The following is a 17,937-nucleotide window of genomic DNA, read 5'->3' as shown; positions in this document are numbered from 1 at the left end:
TTCAATGTGAAAGTTGTAATACAGTAGCCTGGCTGACCATCTTGAAATGCGAATAGGTCGACGACCTGAGTCGCCAGCGGACAGTAATGCAAATGCTGCTTGATGGTCAGTTCGAAGAGTGAACCGTCTACCCCGGAGGTAAACATGCAATTTTTCACATGCGAACAGACATGCCAGCGCTTCACGCTCACCTACAGAATACTTTCGTTCAGCTACAGACAAAGTTCTAGATGCAAAAGCTACAGTTTCTAGCATAGAACCATACGGTTGCTGTAACACAGCACCAACACCAACATCAGATGCATCAGTCGTGACTACCACAGGCAATTCAGGGTTGAAAATCTTAATGACAGGGGAACATGTAAGACGAGCTTTCAACTGGTTGAAGCTACGTTGTGCATCATCAGACCAAGCAAAATTTTGCCCTTGCCTGAGCATGAGGCGAAGCGGTTCTACAAGTTCTGCATAATGATCAATGAGCTTGGCATAGTAACCAGCTAATCCTAAGAAGGATTGCAATGACTTAATATCTGTAGGAGCAGGCGCATTCAGGATTGCTTTTACCTTGCTTTCTGTAGGCGAAATGCCTTCAGCTGAAATTTTATGGCCCAGAAAAGTCAGTTCTCTCACAGAGAAGACACATTTTTCATTCAGTTTCATACCACTGTTTGAAATGCAAAGCAAGACTTCTCTTAAGTTAGCATTATGCTCAGGTTTTGTCCGACCCCAGACCAAAATGTCATCAAGGTAACAGACAACATTCTTACAACTCTGCAAGATTTGTGACATCATTTTCTGAAACACTGCTGGCGCGGATGCCAAGCCAAAACAGACACGCTTGAACCTGAATAAGCCTTCATGAGTTATGAATGTAGTGAGATCTCTACTACCTTCTTCCAGTAACAGCTGGTGGTAAGCAGATGCTAGATCCAGCTTAGAAAAATATGTGGCACCATGAAACATTTGCAATAACTCTTCTATGTGCGGCAAAGGATACCCATCAATGACAATTGCCTTATTCGGTTCCCGTAGGTCAACACGGAGCCGGATGGCTCCATCCTTTTTGCGCACCACGACGAGTGGAGACACCCATTCAGAAGCCTCGACGCGCTCGATGACGTCTCAGTCCTCGAGACGTCGCAGTTCATTTGTCACCTGGTCACGGAGAGCCAGGGGTAGTCTGCGCAACTTTGAAGATACTGGTTTCATACCTTGCCGCTGATGTATTCGGTGCACGAAGTTTTTGACGAGTCCCAACTCGCCACTGAAGAAGTGATCAAAACCCGGAGGCACACCTGTGGGGCTCTGTACTGGAGAAAGCATAGCCAGGCAGCATGTCAGCGACGTACCGTCGATTTGTATCCCGAAGCGCTGGATGGCGTCAAGACCCAGCAGTGATGTTCCTGTAGACGTTACATGGAACGTAACTGAGCACGACCTTTGAAGAGACTGGACAGTGGCTTGGAAAAGGCCTTGAATGTCGATGCGTTGCTTGGAGAAATTCCTCAAGTCCACTACTGTTTTTGACAGTCTGTACTGTCGACCAAAGTGCTTTCTAAAATCCTCGGCCGTCATCAATGAGACAGACGCTCCTGTGTCCACGAGCAGCCGCATGGCGACGTCGTTAACCACGACCGAGACTTGTAAATCCCTTTTAGCTTCCAAAGTGCTCACCGTCAAGACAGACGCGGACGGCTGTCCTGCGGAAGTTGAAGACAGCGCGTCTGCGGAAGAGACGTGCTGAACAGTACGGGTTTTTCGGCATACTGATGCAAAATGGCCCAACGTGTGGCAGGCGTTGCACCGCCGGTTCCTTGCGGGACAATTCCTGTACGTGGCAATATGCTTCGTGCTACCACACCGATCGCATGAACTACGGTCAAAATTAGGGTCCTTCGCATCCTGTGCTTCATTGCGGGTCCCGAAGGAGCCTCGCGGAAAATGTCGATCATCTGGGCGGCCTCTTGGAAGACGTCGGCCATCTTGGCGGCTCCTTGGAAGAAGTCGGCCATCTTCATGGCCTCCCGGACTACGTCGGCCATCTTGGCGGCTCCCCGGAAGAAGTCGGCCATCTTGGCTCGTCGACGGAGCGCCAAGTTGAGCTGCCTCGATTCTCTGTATTTTCTCCGAGTCGAACGTGCGGTTCGCTCGATGCAGGGCTTCTAACGAGCGTCCAATTTCTTCTGCCTTGTCCAGGGACAGGGTTTCGCCACGAGCCAGCAACTTTTCGCGAACGCTGACATTCACTACCCCATGTATGATTTGGTCTCGGACGCGCTCGTCATAGGTTGTGCCAAAGTTGCACTGTACCGTCTTCTCCTTCAATGCGGTCACGAATTCCAGGAATCCTTCTCCCTCGATCTGCTTTCGACTGGTGAATTCGTGCCTTTCCGCCAGGACATTTGTTGACGCGGCGAACAGCCGGTCAAGCCGCTGCAAGAGTCTCGGAAGCTCTGACGCTGGCGGGGACCGCATCACTTGACGTTGATGCTGCGCCGGTCGACTGCCTTGCTGCTTCGCTTGAAGCTGACGCTGCGCTGGTTAACTGCCTTGCTGCTTCCTGCTCCTCGTCTGCAAAGTACTTCCGTTGTCCCTCACGCCCGAGAGCGCTGACGAGCGCGGACGCTCGTTGCACGTCCGTCCAGTCGCCACCGCCGGCCGCTTCGAGGTGGGCCTTAAAAATTTTTTTTCAGCGATACCAAGGGATTAACGGTGGGCCGGGCACTTCAAGAAAAACGGGAAGGTTCGCCGTAAAAGCCATGCCGGGTAGCGTGCAGGAGACTGTGCAGGAGGCAAGCCGGAGCTCGCCGCAGGAATGAGGCACGGAAGAACAAGGGGGCGAGTAGGCCTAGGCTCGGAAGCCTCGCGACGCCAAGTGCGTCGGCGGCGTTTGCAGGCCGTGCCGACACGTAAAGGACGCTTCACTTGCGAAGCTCGTTGGTTTCCCGGGGCTTCGGTTGGAACCGCTGCGGGATTCCCATCCTCGTTGCCAAAAGATGTTGTGTTGGCAGCGGCAGGCAAGTGCGGGGCCACCGGCCAGAGAACGCGCGCGAGCGCCGACGCAGTGAAGGAGACATGGAGCTGACTGCTCCCGACGAAAACCGGAACGAAGACTCGGCCGACCCGCGGCCGTTTATTGCTAATAAAGGCTTCACACGCCAGATGACACCTCCTAATTGGTCCAAGCTCGTCACATCACAGAAGGGGTGTGCGCCATCTAGCTAAACAACTACAAAACATACACGTACGATGACAGAGAGATCTGACAGGGGGCGACACTATACTACATAGTTGTAGACGGATAATTTGGACAAACTCATTGGCTTGAGCAGCTTCATGGCGCTGTGACTCACCCTATAGACGTAATGAGAATGACTGAGTTTCAGAAACGTTTTCAGATAGTATGTCATTCTGTATGAAAAAAGCAGGGGCACACCAAGCATGTGCACCCCCCCCTGCCCCCTTGCAGTTTCTATGTACCAGGGTAGAAACTGTGACAACATTCGCTCCAAACCAGAAAGAACGTGATAAAATGACGACTGTGATGTGCAACAGCGATGATGTGTTTTCCTGCCTCCCCAGGCTGCCCTTGTTTGCAGCATATTCAGTGCTGCCAGCTTCATAACACAGCAGCTCGTGGGCATCAGCCAGCAGCCAGCATTTGCAAATTGTGCTTGTGTGTGTTTGTTGGGTGGCAGAAAGTAAAGAAAGCCTCACTTTGAAAAACAAAAAAAAACGTAGATACAGCTTGAGGCAGGCTTTGTTCGACCGCTGTTCACCACGTTAATTGTCGATCTTTCTGTGAACCGCTGTCTTGATTGAGTCTGCACGTGAACTGCTACATTGAAAGGATGCTGAGAATTTCAAATGGCTCCAGGAAAACGCGAGAGAAAAGTAACAGTTTTTCCGGATAGGTGAAGCATTGGTTGCGATAGCAAATTATCTGACAGCTATATGAAGTAAGCTTAGTCATTTTATCAGCTGCATAAACTGCTGTAAAGAGTCCCTTACTAACCAAGTTATCAAGCGCGTTGTCAAGAGCGCACAGGCAAACACGAACACATCTCGCTTGACGACTGCGGACACTCGCTGTCAGAACGCTGGCCTGATGAAAAGCGGCAGCTGTTGTGAGTTTCCCTTCATGTCGCTTCTTGCTTCAACACGAGCTGGGTGTGCCAGAACATAGCGCACTTGAAGCCATAAACTTTTCTGAGGTCCCTTAGTGCTTCAAACCCAGTGCAGATTACCACCAAGGTAAGACGCACTCAGCTGCTGCAGCTGAAGTAGTAAAAGAGATCCAGACTAACCTGCCCCCTTCAGTCTGTGCACTTTAGTCTTAGAACGAGGAACACGCATCTGGGTATGCGTACCTCTGCGACAATGTTAATCCATCTTGTAGATAATGTGGCACTTAGGTGAGCTGGAGATGTAGTCGAGTTGAACATTTGATGAGTATTGAAGTGCATTGTCATAAATTCTTTTTAAATTTATAGTTAACATGGCAGTTTGAAGAACTGTGCACACAATTTTTTTTGTGTGCACAGCCCTCTTTTTGTTAATGTGAACACTGCATTTTATGCCTCTTTGCATATTTGAATGTTTTCTTGTATTTTCACATGTATAACTGCACTTGTTATATTGCCGTCACAGTTGCTTGTACCATGTGTATGTGAGGACGTCAGAATCCCTCAAACTGCTAGCACAACCTTTTCCTTGACCCATCTAGCAACATTTTTGTTACTGATTGATTGAGGAGCTGAAAGGAAATTTTTGATGTCGCAACATGACATGTGGCAGCAGTGACATGACGACCTGAATAAAATAAAAAGGGTATGAGTAGGAGGCTGGTAAGCAAGGTTGATGAAGCATGGTTATTCTGCTTTTCCTTTCAGAGCTGGTACTTCAGCAATGGATTCAGTCCAATCAGTAAGTGGGTGTTCTCGGATGAAGAGCACATGTCCAGTCACCTGAAGCAATGCGAGTACTTTGACCGCAACATCAAGACGATGCCTACGGCTGTATGCTTCGGCTTCAGAAACTCTCGAGGCCCCAAGACGCTAGTTCACTTGGCTATGAAAGCTCCACCGACTTGAGCAGTACCAGTTCTGTCTTTGCAAATCATTGTGCACAACATTAATGGCAGTGTTATGAAGGTGTATGAAAAATATTACTTGGGGAAAAGTATTGTTGGGACTTCGTGGTCCGCAACATCGAGTGTGATTGGTAGTTCCTGATGTCGGGCAGTGTTGCATCTATTTTTGGAATCTAGGGTTGTGCACTGTGGATTTGTAGAGTAATGGTGGCCTGTTGTCTTGTTTATCTTACTGGGAGGAGGAAATTGAAGAACGGCCTCGATCATCAGTGAACTAAAGCTCAGCAGTAAAGTTCTGGAACAGCTACAGGAATTAGGCTTTGATTGCATCAGGTATTGTGCTAATGGTGTACGTTGAAGATGTGTAAAGAGTACTCGCATGCCAGCTGATGTTGAAATCAAAAGGGGAAGTGAGCAGAGTGTGCAAGAGGGTCTGCAGCTTGCTCGTGTGACATTGCTTATTAGTTTGTGATGATCTCGAGAAAACCTGAGTAGGGGCAGCTCGCTTATGGGACATGTTGGGTGGAAAAGCTGAAGAGATTGCAGCTTATTTGTGTTGTTCTGCTGGCCTCGGGCAGTCCGTCTCAAACTGTAATAGTGAACATCAGGGGTGGGCCTCTAGATTGCCGAATAACAGAAGCGGATAATTTAACACCTTTGACTCTACTTTAGTGCTTTAGTACAGTCTAAAGCACCCCGCTGGAAGTGCACAGAGAGGCCACAAGCTGAAATTGTCAGCTTGTTGCTTGACTTGCCGTTTAGGGTAGGCTGCAATGATGGACCAAAGGACTGATCTAGTTCATAGACCTAGTGTGACTTGACTCAGGTGCAGCGTATCCTGCTGTGAGCAGCTAGCTCATGTGGTACCCATGTGGTACCCATGATTTTGTGCCAGTGGCCTGCATCACACAATGAAAGACATACATTTTCAGAAATATTGAATAACCTGGAAAAAGAAATCTATTCTATGTAATTACGCTGTCCTATACAAATATTTGTAGCAGGGTAATTCTGCACGCTATACAGGCAAAAATATGAACAGACTGTTAGTATTATTAGCTTGACTAGAAATACAAGATTTGCACATGTCTGTCACGGATGTGACATGAAAACGTACATTTTCTACAAATGTGTTTTGAAACACAAGCACATGATATAAAAGTTTGCACAATACTCAGGTCGGTATCACTGCTTTCACCTTAGGACATCTTGTGCACAGAACTTGTCAAAAATGTTGCATTGTGTTTTTTGCATGCAGAAAATTTCGGCCAATTTCACACATGCTCTAATTCTATCTAGATCTTTACTCACAGGGCACCCAAATCATGAGAAGGAAATTTACAGACGAATAGAAATGGGTTGGAGTGCATTGGGCAGCAGGCACGACGAAATCATGACTGTGAGCTTATCCCTCTGTTGTTGAAAAGAAAAGTACAATCATTGCATTCTCCTGGTGCTAGCATATGGGTCAGAAACTTGCAGGTTAAAAAAAAGCCCAAGAACAAGTTAAGGACCGTGCAAAGAGCAATGTAAACAAATATGATAGGTGTAATGTTAAGAGACAAGAAGAGAGTGGCATGGATCAGAGGGCAGATGGGGATAGCCAATATTTTAGTTAACATTACGAGAAAAAAATTAAGTTGGGCAGGCCACATAATGCGTAGGGCAGATAACCGGTGGATGATTGGAGTTACGGAATGGCGGCCAAGATAACAGAAGTGCAGTCGAGGATGACAGCCAATTAGGTGAGGTAATGAAATTGGAAGATTTGCAGGTGCAAGTAGGAATCGACTTGCACAAGGCGGGGGTAATTGGAAATTACTAGGAGAGGTCTTTGTCCTGCAGTGAACATAAAGGTAGGCTGATGATGATGATGATATATTTAAAAAGAAAGAAAGAAATTTGTACCCCTCAATATCTCATTTCTTTTTTTCCCCCAACCGTGCACACCCCTAATCACACTTTCTCTGTGGCCTGAATCACTCATTCGGTCCATTGTTTGAATTCACCTTTACGAGCAAACAGTCTCTGTTGGGACAGGTTTTGGTCTGTCATTGAGTGAGAAGAGAACTGCGGTTATATATGTAATGTTTACCTGTAGACGTGAACTCAGTGGCGTTGGTTATTTGATCTAGTGAACGTGTATTCCTAATGTGTGTGTGTGTGTTGAAGTTTATGAGAACCTTAAGTGTGTAGTGAGCTTCAGTGAACATCGCGTTCTCGTAGTGGATGTTCCGCGGTTCAGTACCTGCGAGTGTAAGGCCAATGGTCAGGGTGTCTGCTTAATGGCAGTATTGTTTTTGGTGATGACTGGCGAGTTTTTTGGTGCAAGAGTATAGCATTTGGTCATGCTATGCCTGCCACACATTTCAGGGTCTTTCACGTTTCGAGGCAGGCGCAGGTGGCATTTTGAGTAGCGAAGTGCACGATCAGAGACCGCATTGTGCAGTGCTTGTCTGTACCAATCATCTGCATTTGCTGTGTGCCAAGACATTCGTATTGTTTTTTTGTTTTTATATCTAAATGACTACAGAACAAGAGCCCTTTTAGCCAACATGGCAGAAGCCTTTAGGTTAATGTGTAAAAAAAAAAAGAAAAAGAAAATTATGGTGCCAGTTGGTATCGGGACCTTTTGCCCATGAAGTACAGAACTTGACTGCTGGAAGATGTCTTCCTTTTTTTTCCCCCATTTAAAGAAATGAATTGATGCCTTGGTGATCGAGCATTTTTTGGCACCAAGCATCTCCCATAGTGGCAAAACCTTTGCTGCGCTCTCGCAGGAGCCTTATCACTAAATGTGAGCATTTATTTTTTTATGGACAGGCGTAAACTGCACAGAATTTTGGTGGCTAAAATTATGCCCCATTTGTAGAGCTTTCAGTGTAATTTGTTCTTTTGACTATATTCTTTTTTGTGCTATTTATGGCATTTAAAGGTTTATCCTGGCACATCATGGCCAATTTGTGAACGGGCTGCTGAAATATCAGATCAGATTGCGTGCAATTTTTCTGCATTTATGTGATGCAATAACTGTAGTGTTACTTGTTTAATGTTTGTTGCCTATTTATTCTCGTTTTGTTCTCTCTTGATGGGAATGTGCTTTATGTACAAGCCACTTATTGACTTGCAAAAGAATTTTTGTTTGTTTGTTTCTTGTACATCTGGGTTTCTTGAGTGGGAGCATTACGAGTGTTTTAGGCCAGTGATTTTAGTTGGCAGAGCTGCATTATTTTGGTATATGAGCTGCAGCTGTTGTTTTGTGCATTCCAGTCGGTCTGCTTGATTAATGTGTTGACCTCAATGCCAGTCATGTGCTTAGCTCGTATAAAATGTGCACGAGCTTTATGAGCACTGCTACAGCTTGTCGAGTACACCTCTAAGATTAGTAGCATATTATGGAGCTTTCAGCGCAGGAGAGAAAGAGGTTCATTGCAACAAAATTACATTCTACATGAAAATATTTCGTTGCATCTGAAATCTGTTAAAGCAGTAATTCATTATGTCTATGTTTGTTGTAAAGAGGTGCGGTTGTGTGTGGGAGTGTGTATTTAGGAACAGCGCCATTAGTGATATCTTGTGGTGCTGTCATCAACCATAATGCACTAGTAAGAGCCTAACGTTCCATGACCCTGAGTAAACAAATTACCTTTGGAGTGACTATGTTGTTGCCGACATGTTTGACCCGGCAGATGAGGGCAGAACAGTTCGGTGTTTCAGCACAAGTTCTGTGCATTTTGGTCCAGCACGCTGTCACAAGATGCCACTACCAGTACTGGTGCTGTGGCTCTGTACGTTCCAGTATTTCAGCATACATCTATGCTAGTAAATGCTCCTGTACTAAATCTCACTAATGGGTTTGGCGCTATACTTGTGAACTTTCAAAACTGACGCTTGATGTGTTGTCTGTCTGGTGAGCCCTGATAAGTTCAGCTTTTTTCATGCTATTCTTCAGCTTCCAAGACACTGGCACTTTCTGCTTTCATTACGTGTTGGTTTGTAGCACTTCATATGTTGCGATTGGAAGTCTACCTGGAGAGAGCAACTGCCTTATTGAATGTGGCGAGGGCTTGTATTACCAAAGCATTAGAGTTGTGTACATTCAGCTCAATGTAACGGGGAACTACAGCAGTGTGTCGCCCATTTTTCTGTCCACATAGCTCAGAGATTAGTGAAAACAGCCTCTATTTTCTTAAGGTATCGCATCTGTTGATGGGGTTGTGTCAAATGAACACTTCCATTAGCAGTGATTTCACTGGGCGAGGAGTGTTCAGATTCAGAGTGGCCAACGTAATCCAGACCTTAAAAAGAAAGAATACCTTGGGTTTCGTGGAGATTACTTGCTGCCAGTGCAAAAGAAAATGGCATGTCCTCCACACAGGAGACGATTGCCGAAGCGCGTACACCACTGCTGAACCTTACTGCACTTCGCAAACTGTCTTAAGAGACTCTCTTTGTGGTGCAGATCTATTTGTAGGAGATGCCCGAAAGCCTGTGCTGGTGAGCGCACTTACTTCTTGCATTTCCCTAGTGTATTCTTTGTGTTGCTGTGCGTCGTGCTTGTCGTAGTAATCTTTTGTCGTTGCCAGGTCGCCCTCCCACGTAACACGTTTTACATTTCTCTCCGATAGTTGTGATGCCATGTGTCGGGGTCAAACCGACAATGAATGGCATTGCCAGTACTTTCTGCTGTCATGAATGCTACGGTTTTCATTGCCACTTTTGCTACCAGCAATCCTTAGTACACAAAATTTTCGAGGTGCTATTTTTTTGTAGGGTTGAATGAGATGACAGCGGGGTTATACCTTGGCAGTTTCTTTTCTTCTCTTAGCTTTTTTCGAGTTTGTTTGGAGAGCTATGCATTTGCACTTTAATCTAGCCTTTCCATAACCACGTGCTGCATTTCTTAATAGTTTGTCTCCTGCTTCACTCTTTTTCCCCCATTTATTGTCGGCTACTGAAAGTTGTTTCTTCGCGTTCCACTCCATATTGCATGCAATTTGCATTATTTCATGGAACAAGAGAACTTCACCAGGAATCTTCAAAAATGTGAAGATTACGCTTCTATTAATTAAAATCATTGCAAAAGCTCTAGAAAGGCAAAGCAAGCAACCTTCCAAAAAGGTGACGTGCATGTGACGGAGCTGCTGTGGGAACCATCGCATACTGATGACATTTCCGTGACAACCTTCGCAGTTTTGCCATCAGGGCCAAAATTTTAATCACTGATAAGGAGCCACTGTAACCTGGCATGGTACGCCATGCTACTTCTGTGCACTGCAGGGATTTGTCCCACAAGCACTGCCATGCGTGGTGAGCGATTAGCTGCAAACTTATTGGTGCGCTAAGGCGGGGTGAGTTGACGTCACGTCGCCACCGCTTCAGTCAGGTGTCCTCACAATCCACTCCTGTGTGCCTTAATCACAAGGTCTGGACAGAAAAGAATCGATGAGTTATAGACTTGACTGCGGTCGTTTATGTCGTGTGGATCAGCTGTGGCATCAGCTAGGTGCGGTTAGACATTGTTAGAATGCTAATTGCAGGGAATGTCTTTCTGACGTGTTTCTGCAGTGCCGTTAGCTCACATTGGAACTTTCTTTTCTCTCGACACAAGAACTGCGGTGTTATCCGAGCCAAAATGCGCACTGCGAGTATTGTCCTTTATACGTAGCCACTTGGAGCACACTTTACTGGAGTAATGGTGCTTTCATAACAGTGTAAAATGGTCACCACTAGACTGGGCGCCAAAACGCCGAAGGTGCATGAAATACAGTTCATGTAGCTGCTTGCTACTTAAACTCTCGGATGCTGTACATAATTTAGTGTACAAAGAAAAGGTGTTAAGTGTCCTAGATTTTCATGTTCGCAATGTATGTGCTAATCAAAAATCTTTAATCCTTCTAAAGCTTGCTTTTGCCAAGAGGTGTAATTATGTGCATTGGAAATACAGTCAAACCTGGATATATCGAACCTGAAAGGGATCACAAAAAAGTTTGATATGTAGGCAATCCAATGTATACAATAAAAATATTGTACAAATCTTTTTCAAGGAGGTGTTACAGCTGTTCGTTTACACAATAATTCGTTATATGTGGTTTCGATATACCGAGTTCGACTGTTTTTTCAAGGCATTATGGCCATGTAGCCTGTGGTTTAGCATATTGGAAGGACTGGCAGTTGATTTTTAAAACACTTTTCTTTTCCGCAGTATGATGGAAAGTTTCTCAGTTGTGTTATCAATTAACCATTGCTTCCTGTGCAAAACGTGTAATTATTCTTTAGTGGGCTTTTTCAATCTGAATGCTCTCCGAACCTGGTGCATTGGTGCTGGCAACAATTGTAACAGTGGTAACACGCCGCAAAACTGTTATGTCTGGATACGGATGCAGTTTTGACAGAAAACAAGATTTTTGATGATACGATTTTTACCTAGAAGAATGTGTCTGCTCCATTAGCTCACACGCCATACATGCATGCTTCTTTATTCGTTGTTGAAATGAATATTTGTCTGTACTGGTGCAATTTATGGAGGAGGCTACCCAGTATCATTCGCTTACCAGGCATTTGGAGGAAACGTACAACATACTTGGGAGTTAGTGCTAATGTTGCCAATGCAGTGTAATGATGCTAATGATGCCCGAATTAGGCAAATGCTTATGTGACACCCATGAGTTACAGAAGCAGAAATAGAGAACCACCTTAAATGGAACATGCGAGTTGATGTGCCCAGCAAAAGAATGTGGCCGCCTTTTCACTGGCTATATAAATTTAGTTATGTGTGAAGAAGCCTGCATAGTGGCAGTAATATATTTTCTTCCTTCAAAAGCAGGACACATTTGACGAGGACTGAAGCTTGTGTATACATATAAGGCCACAGGGTATACACGCTATGGGAACAGTCCCATATATTGTGACATGTTTCCTCTCACTTTGCCCAACTTTCAGGGCTGGTTTTAAGTACTATACATACTTTCTTGTTTAAATGATAACAGTACAATTTCTTGTGTGCCCAGGAAAGGCACGACTGTTTCGCCTGCACAACACAAGATATGCTCGGTTTTTGGTTCCTTCAAGCCACACTGGACAAATGAGTACTCCCTGTTTTCGTTGTCACTTGTAAAAGAGGGTGAGAAAGTTTAGTGAAGAGGCAAGCATGTGTCTGCTACAGACTGCATTCAATTCCAAGTTCCTGGTGTCTGCCTTTGTGCTTTTATCCCTGGGTTTTCTGTCACGGTGTGGGTGTTGTGCAAACCGGGTGTTGCAGTGTCACTACACTTGTGATAAGGTTTGGACCTACAGGCAGGATAGTCATGTTACCGGTGAAATTGTTGCCACATCTTGCAGCACAGCATGTTGTGATGTATTACTCTGGTTTACACTCGGTTGTCAACGGACAGTCCACCTGTGTGCTTTGTTGATGGTTGGAAAGTGCGGTTTATTGCGATCCTTAAGTCTATTTTTATAGAAGCATTTTTGAGATTCCCATTTTCTCCCACTTGTGACAAAAAAAAGTGACTCGCAGTAAGTCGTTTGTGCTGCGCGCATGTATGGTGGGTGTAGTGTTGTAGTGTTGTATAACTTGTAATGCTGGCTGTAATTCTTGTAACTAGCTGTATACTGTGCTGTCTTTTCAACCTTGATAGCTTGCACATGGCACTGCTGGCGCCATTGCCAGCTGCTGTCCACAACTTTTCTTAGCACTGCTTGGTACAGTGACAATTTTTAAAGGGGCCCTAAGCCACCCCAAGCTCAAAAATATATTTTTAGACAGCTGGTTTCCAAACACTATTTAGTGAGCATCGTTCTGCAAAAAACTCGATGTAGAGAAAGTAATAAGAGGATGGCATAGTTCTAAAGTGATTGAGGAAAGCAGGGCATTTGCCACTGTATTCTTGCTTCATTGCATGCACTTACTCAAGTGGCTGCCAGTGAAGCATCAGAAAAAATGCTTGCTGAGGTGAGCACATGGCTTGCATATGGCACCTTTTGCTCTCATTCCTTATTTCTTACTACCATGTTATAGTTGATTCTCCCACTGATTCAGGAAACTGCTTGTTTGAAGATTCTTGTGTATTGTGTGCTTTTAGATGAGTGCGTATGCAAAGTTGTGGACTGAAATCTTGGAGGCAACAACTGTCATTTGCCAAGTGCATGCTAGATGGCGCCACAGTACATACCACACCACCTTAAAAGCAGGTGTCGGCAAGGCACACAGTATTTGTGCCTTCCGAGCTAAAACTCATCAGCATGCACCTTAACCATTGGTCGACGAGCAATGGTTGACATCAGTGGCGCTGTGTACAGGAAAGCCTCAGATTGGCCCACTTGCAGTAATGCATGAAGAGCCTTTAGTTTGTTTTGTTGCTAGCCAAACTTCACATTTGATATCCAGTTACATGACACAGCACAATTTGGAGAACTACATTTGTGATCAAAAGCAAGCAAATGCAGAAGTAGAAGCCACAAATGTGTCTCGGTAATACTGTTGGCATGAAGGAAGCAAGCTCACAGTGCAAATGTTTTATAGTGGCATAAAGGGAAACTAGTTCCAGAAATGAAAATACTGCAGACGATGCCATTTTCTTATTTCTATTTTTGTTACTAAAGAACAAAAAAACACAAATGTGCATGCTTGACATTTACCTGGATTGCTCTGCCAACATGATGGACGATTCAATACTTGGAATAGTGGAGTGTTACAGGCATTTTGTGTACTTAAGAGACAGCCTGCCCAGTGTTATGCAGCGGAGGAAAATGTTGCTGGCATAGGGAAGAAAATGCAGTTGTGAAAAATATTTTTTGAACTCCCCACAATGAGTGGTGCCTCAATATAAAATGCATATCATAACTACTACATTGACCTCTGAAAGTGTCAATCACAGATGTTAGAACCAGCTTAGGGCCCCCTTAAGGTCATAGCTACAAGCAGTGCCTTTGGTATCCTGGAATGGCGACTTCTGCCACAACAGTGCAAGTTGTCAGTATTGCATATTCTATTTTTGTTGTTCCGCAATGCAACGCCAATCACTCCATTGAAATGATTGTTTCCACTCATACGAAACATGGCCAGTAATACAAGGTTAGTTTGTATCATTTTACTGTAACCTGAACTGACTTCTTTAAAGAAACTGTTAGGACTGTGATGCTCTCTTTAGAACAATCATTCAATTTAGTTGGTGTTGTTAACATTTATAAAATTTCTTTTTCTATGCTTGTGGCTTTGGTATTCTAAAAGCTTTTGTCTTGGTCTAATGCAGGTTGTGTAAAGTCCTTGCTTTCATGCTTTTGCAGTGTTCCTGCTCAGCACTGGTTGGGTGGCTCGCTGTCTCATGAGTGCTCAATGAATACACAATATGCTCAGTTCATACTTATTTGCAGATATGTTTGCACAGGTTTCTAGTTCCTGGGCTTCCGTTATTTTCCTTAACCAGAGCCTCGTGCCTGGTAACTTGGTATTGGCACTGCCATTGAGAGCCTGTGAACATGCTCAGCATGGAGCAGATATAGATACCTGAACTGGATTTGTTCAATCTACGTGTGCTCACGTGATTTAAACATACTCTTTCGTGTTAGTCTAGATATGTATGTGCTCCCCTAAGATGGAAGAAGAATCTGCTGTATGTACGGATTATGAGCCAAATTGTGCTTTCACTTTATGTGTCGGCATTGTTGGTGATTGGTTATGTTAATAAGGTGACTTTTCTCTGTGCTGCATGATTACCAGAAGGCCCGTGTTGCCTGTCTGATCGTCTTTCTGTAACTGTGCTTCTGAGAGCCACATATGTGAGGTCACGGGCATGGGGTGAAGCCATTGGTGCGACACCACCTAGGAAACTTGGGTGGTGCAAATCGGTGCCCTTGATTGTGAGGTTTTGCCCCGGGTGTGACATCGGGGCACTAAAGTAACTGTTCCAGATGGAAGCAGGTTCGCAGTACGGGCCCGGCTGCGTTGCCCTTACGGAGCATGCAGTTTGAATGAAGCAATCTTCTGTTTATTGTCACTGTTCTGTTAATTGTCATGTTATGCGGACATACATATATCAGAAAACAAAGCCCCAAACAATGTTGAACTGCCTGTGTCTCTGTGTTCCTCTTAGTTGGTGATCTGTGATTTCACAAAGTTGGTGCTGGTGCGAATCGTAACAGCCGTATGCGATGCTGTGCGACTGCAGCTTGTAGGAATTAGGAAAAAAAATCTTATGAAAGGCACTGAACATTAAAAAGCTTGCAATGCCTGAAATGTAAAAATAGTGTGATGATGTGTTCAAGAGAAACAGGGAGAAGAAATACCAGAGGGAAGGTCATAATAACCTTGATATGCTAAACCGGAATAGCGGAGAGTAAGGTAGTGTGTTGATATCAGAAACTAACGGGCAAATGATGGAAGTCGGGGAGAGGTTTTCATGCACCCTGTAATGGCCATCGAGGGTTGATGATGTGATGAGAATGACTGCAGTCGTGTGCTCGAGCTGTGTGTCTATGGGCTCTGGTTTGTCAAAATGGCCGCCAGGCACACTCGCTGTGCTTATGCAAACTAGAGGGTATACACCAAGGTGGCACGACTAGGTTCACTATAGATAATAGACCACAGCCAAGGAGCAGGACAAGTTACCTGGAAGTCAGCATCCGGCTTCACAAAAACTGATGTAACGACCTTCAATTTCCTTCTTCCATAATCTCGGGAGTGACATAGAAAGCTTGAAACAAGCACGTCCAAATTTCGAGCATTCCTAAAGAAGATCTCTCCTCTGATCAATTTCTGCGTTCTTAAAGGGCCTCTCACCAGGTCTCGTCGTAAATATTGGTTATTCTTGCAACTTAAGATGATCATTATGCTGATTTTAGTGTTTGGACAAATTGACTGCGGCATGAAAATTGCGCAGTTCTCGCTGAAGAACTGGCATTATTAAAATAAAGGGCATAGACGAGTCCAGTTACATTTAAAAACAGGCTTATGGAAAACTTTTAGAATATGAATTGCCCACTGGAAGCCACTAATTATGCAACATGGAGCCTGCGTACTCAAGCTCCATAATTGCGAAAAGGTCGATTGTGAGCCGCCAACCCCCCTGCCCAACCTGTCACTGAGACATATTAAATTTTTGAAGTGAACATCCCAGAACCATGATGTAATCTTGAGACCATCCATACTAGAGACTCCAAATTATAATTTTGACCGCCTGGGGTTTCCATAGCATGTACCCAAGTCTAAATACATGATCGTTTTTGCATTATTTCCAATGAAAGTGCAGTCGCCGCGGCCTGAATGAAACTCGGGACCTCAAGTTCATCAGCGTAACGGATCTCGAAGGCTATGCTTTCACTGGCTGCACGAACGATTACGGAAGCAAAAAATGCGTCATAGACGCCATGTAGTAGTAGCTGATACCTAAGCTTTGGCTTTTGCGCCCTCGAAGCGCTGGAGATCGCTGCAAGTGTTGACAGGAGCCGGAAACACGTCATGGTCGCCTAGCTTTGGACACCTCATATTCCCAAAGCAAGTGGTTATTTCACTACCTGTCGACCAGATTTCGACGATCGTTTGCTGTGCTAAGTTATTGTGCTCGAGTGTTATTTGTTTTGCCGAGAACCAGGAGGCCTTAAATCCGCCCCCGGGAGCGATTGAAGCAACGGCAGCCATATTGCTAGGGGCAATTGAGAGAGCGTCCTTAGCATGAGCCGCGGAATGTGCGCAGGATTCGATTGCATTTGTAGTCCCGCGATCAAATCGTGAGAAGAAACATTTTCAAGATGTGTATCAGTTCACAACTGTGTGTCGTTGAAAAAACGTGGGAACAGCAGAAAACACTTTTTTGTGACAGACTTGAACTTTTCAAAATGCATATTCGTTCATTACACGCTCCGGTCGGAACTTGCGCTCTGTGTCAATTGTTTTTAAATAATGCAAGTCGCGAAAGCAGTGTTACCGCGCTTCGCAATGCGCTTGATTAGATTAGATTAGATGTGGTGTATCCGAAACAATTGTACAGCAACGTGTAACGACGCGTAATTGGAGTTGAGCACAACCGCGCTTGTGTTCAAGCCAAAATGCAATGTCTTGCCGGGCGAGTTGATACGTATTTGTGAATAAAAAGGAAGCCACTGAGACACGCAGACGCGTACACGAGGGAAGAACTGGACTGGATTTCGATTTCAATTCGCTTCATTTGCGATATAGTTCTGGCTGGTTGAGCGCTGCACCTTAGGGGAGTGTGAGAGCGTAGCCTCGCTGCATGTCTACATGCCTCGTACACGACGTGTGTCAGGGCTGGCAATATGGCGTGTAGCTACGTTGCTACAATACTAATCGCTGTAGTGCGGGCATTGACCGTAAAACAGCCCATCAATGTAGAGTGTACGATAAAGTATTATTTCAAAGCTATATTTGTTATTTTCATGGTAAAGCTTCGGTTATTGGGAGATAAAGTCAGCCATGGAAAGAAGAATGATGGGTGTAACGTTAAGGGATAAGAAAAGAGCAAATTGGGTGAGGGAACAAACGCGAGTTAATGACATCTAAGTTGAAATCAAGAACAAGAAATGGGCATGGGCAGGACATGTAATGAGGCGGGAAGATATAACCGATGGTCGTTGAGGGTGACGGACTGGATACCAAGGGAAGGGAAGAGTAGCAGGGGGCGGCAGAAGGTTAGGTGGGCGGACGAGATTAAGAACTTTGCAGGGATCGAGACCGCATGGTGGCTTCTCCCGGCGGCGAATTCTGCGAAGTGTTTCGTCGACATCCGAAGGAACGCCGAGTGTGGGAAGTGCGTCGCAGTCGGAATTGGCCCGCGAACGGCACGCCAGGGGCGGAAGGCGCGTAGGCCTGGCTTGCTGTGTGTACGGGC

At 45.1% G+C, this 17,937-nt stretch overlaps 1 protein-coding gene across 2 annotated transcripts in view; it reads left to right on the top strand.

Annotated features, from left to right (window-relative positions):
* The window catches only part of LOC139049702 (F-box only protein 30-like), a 31,846-nt gene extending 16,687 nt beyond the window's left edge, over positions 1–15,159 (top strand). For both annotated transcript variants that reach the window (XM_070525435.1, XM_070525436.1), the window contains exon 9: positions 4,893–15,159. In XM_070525435.1, coding sequence (XP_070381536.1) covers positions 4,893–5,093 — 201 coding nt within the window. In that variant the 3' untranslated portion in view covers positions 5,094–15,159. The remainder of the gene's footprint in view (positions 1–4,892) is intronic.
* Positions 15,160–17,937: the final 2,778 nt, after the last annotated feature.

This window comes from Dermacentor albipictus, chromosome 9, assembly GCF_038994185.2.
Source record: "Dermacentor albipictus isolate Rhodes 1998 colony chromosome 9, USDA_Dalb.pri_finalv2, whole genome shotgun sequence".
In the NCBI taxonomy this organism is placed as follows: domain Eukaryota; kingdom Metazoa; phylum Arthropoda; class Arachnida; order Ixodida; family Ixodidae; genus Dermacentor; species Dermacentor albipictus.
The sequence above is the reverse complement of the archived record's forward strand: the minus strand, read 5'-3'. Positions and strand labels throughout refer to the sequence as shown.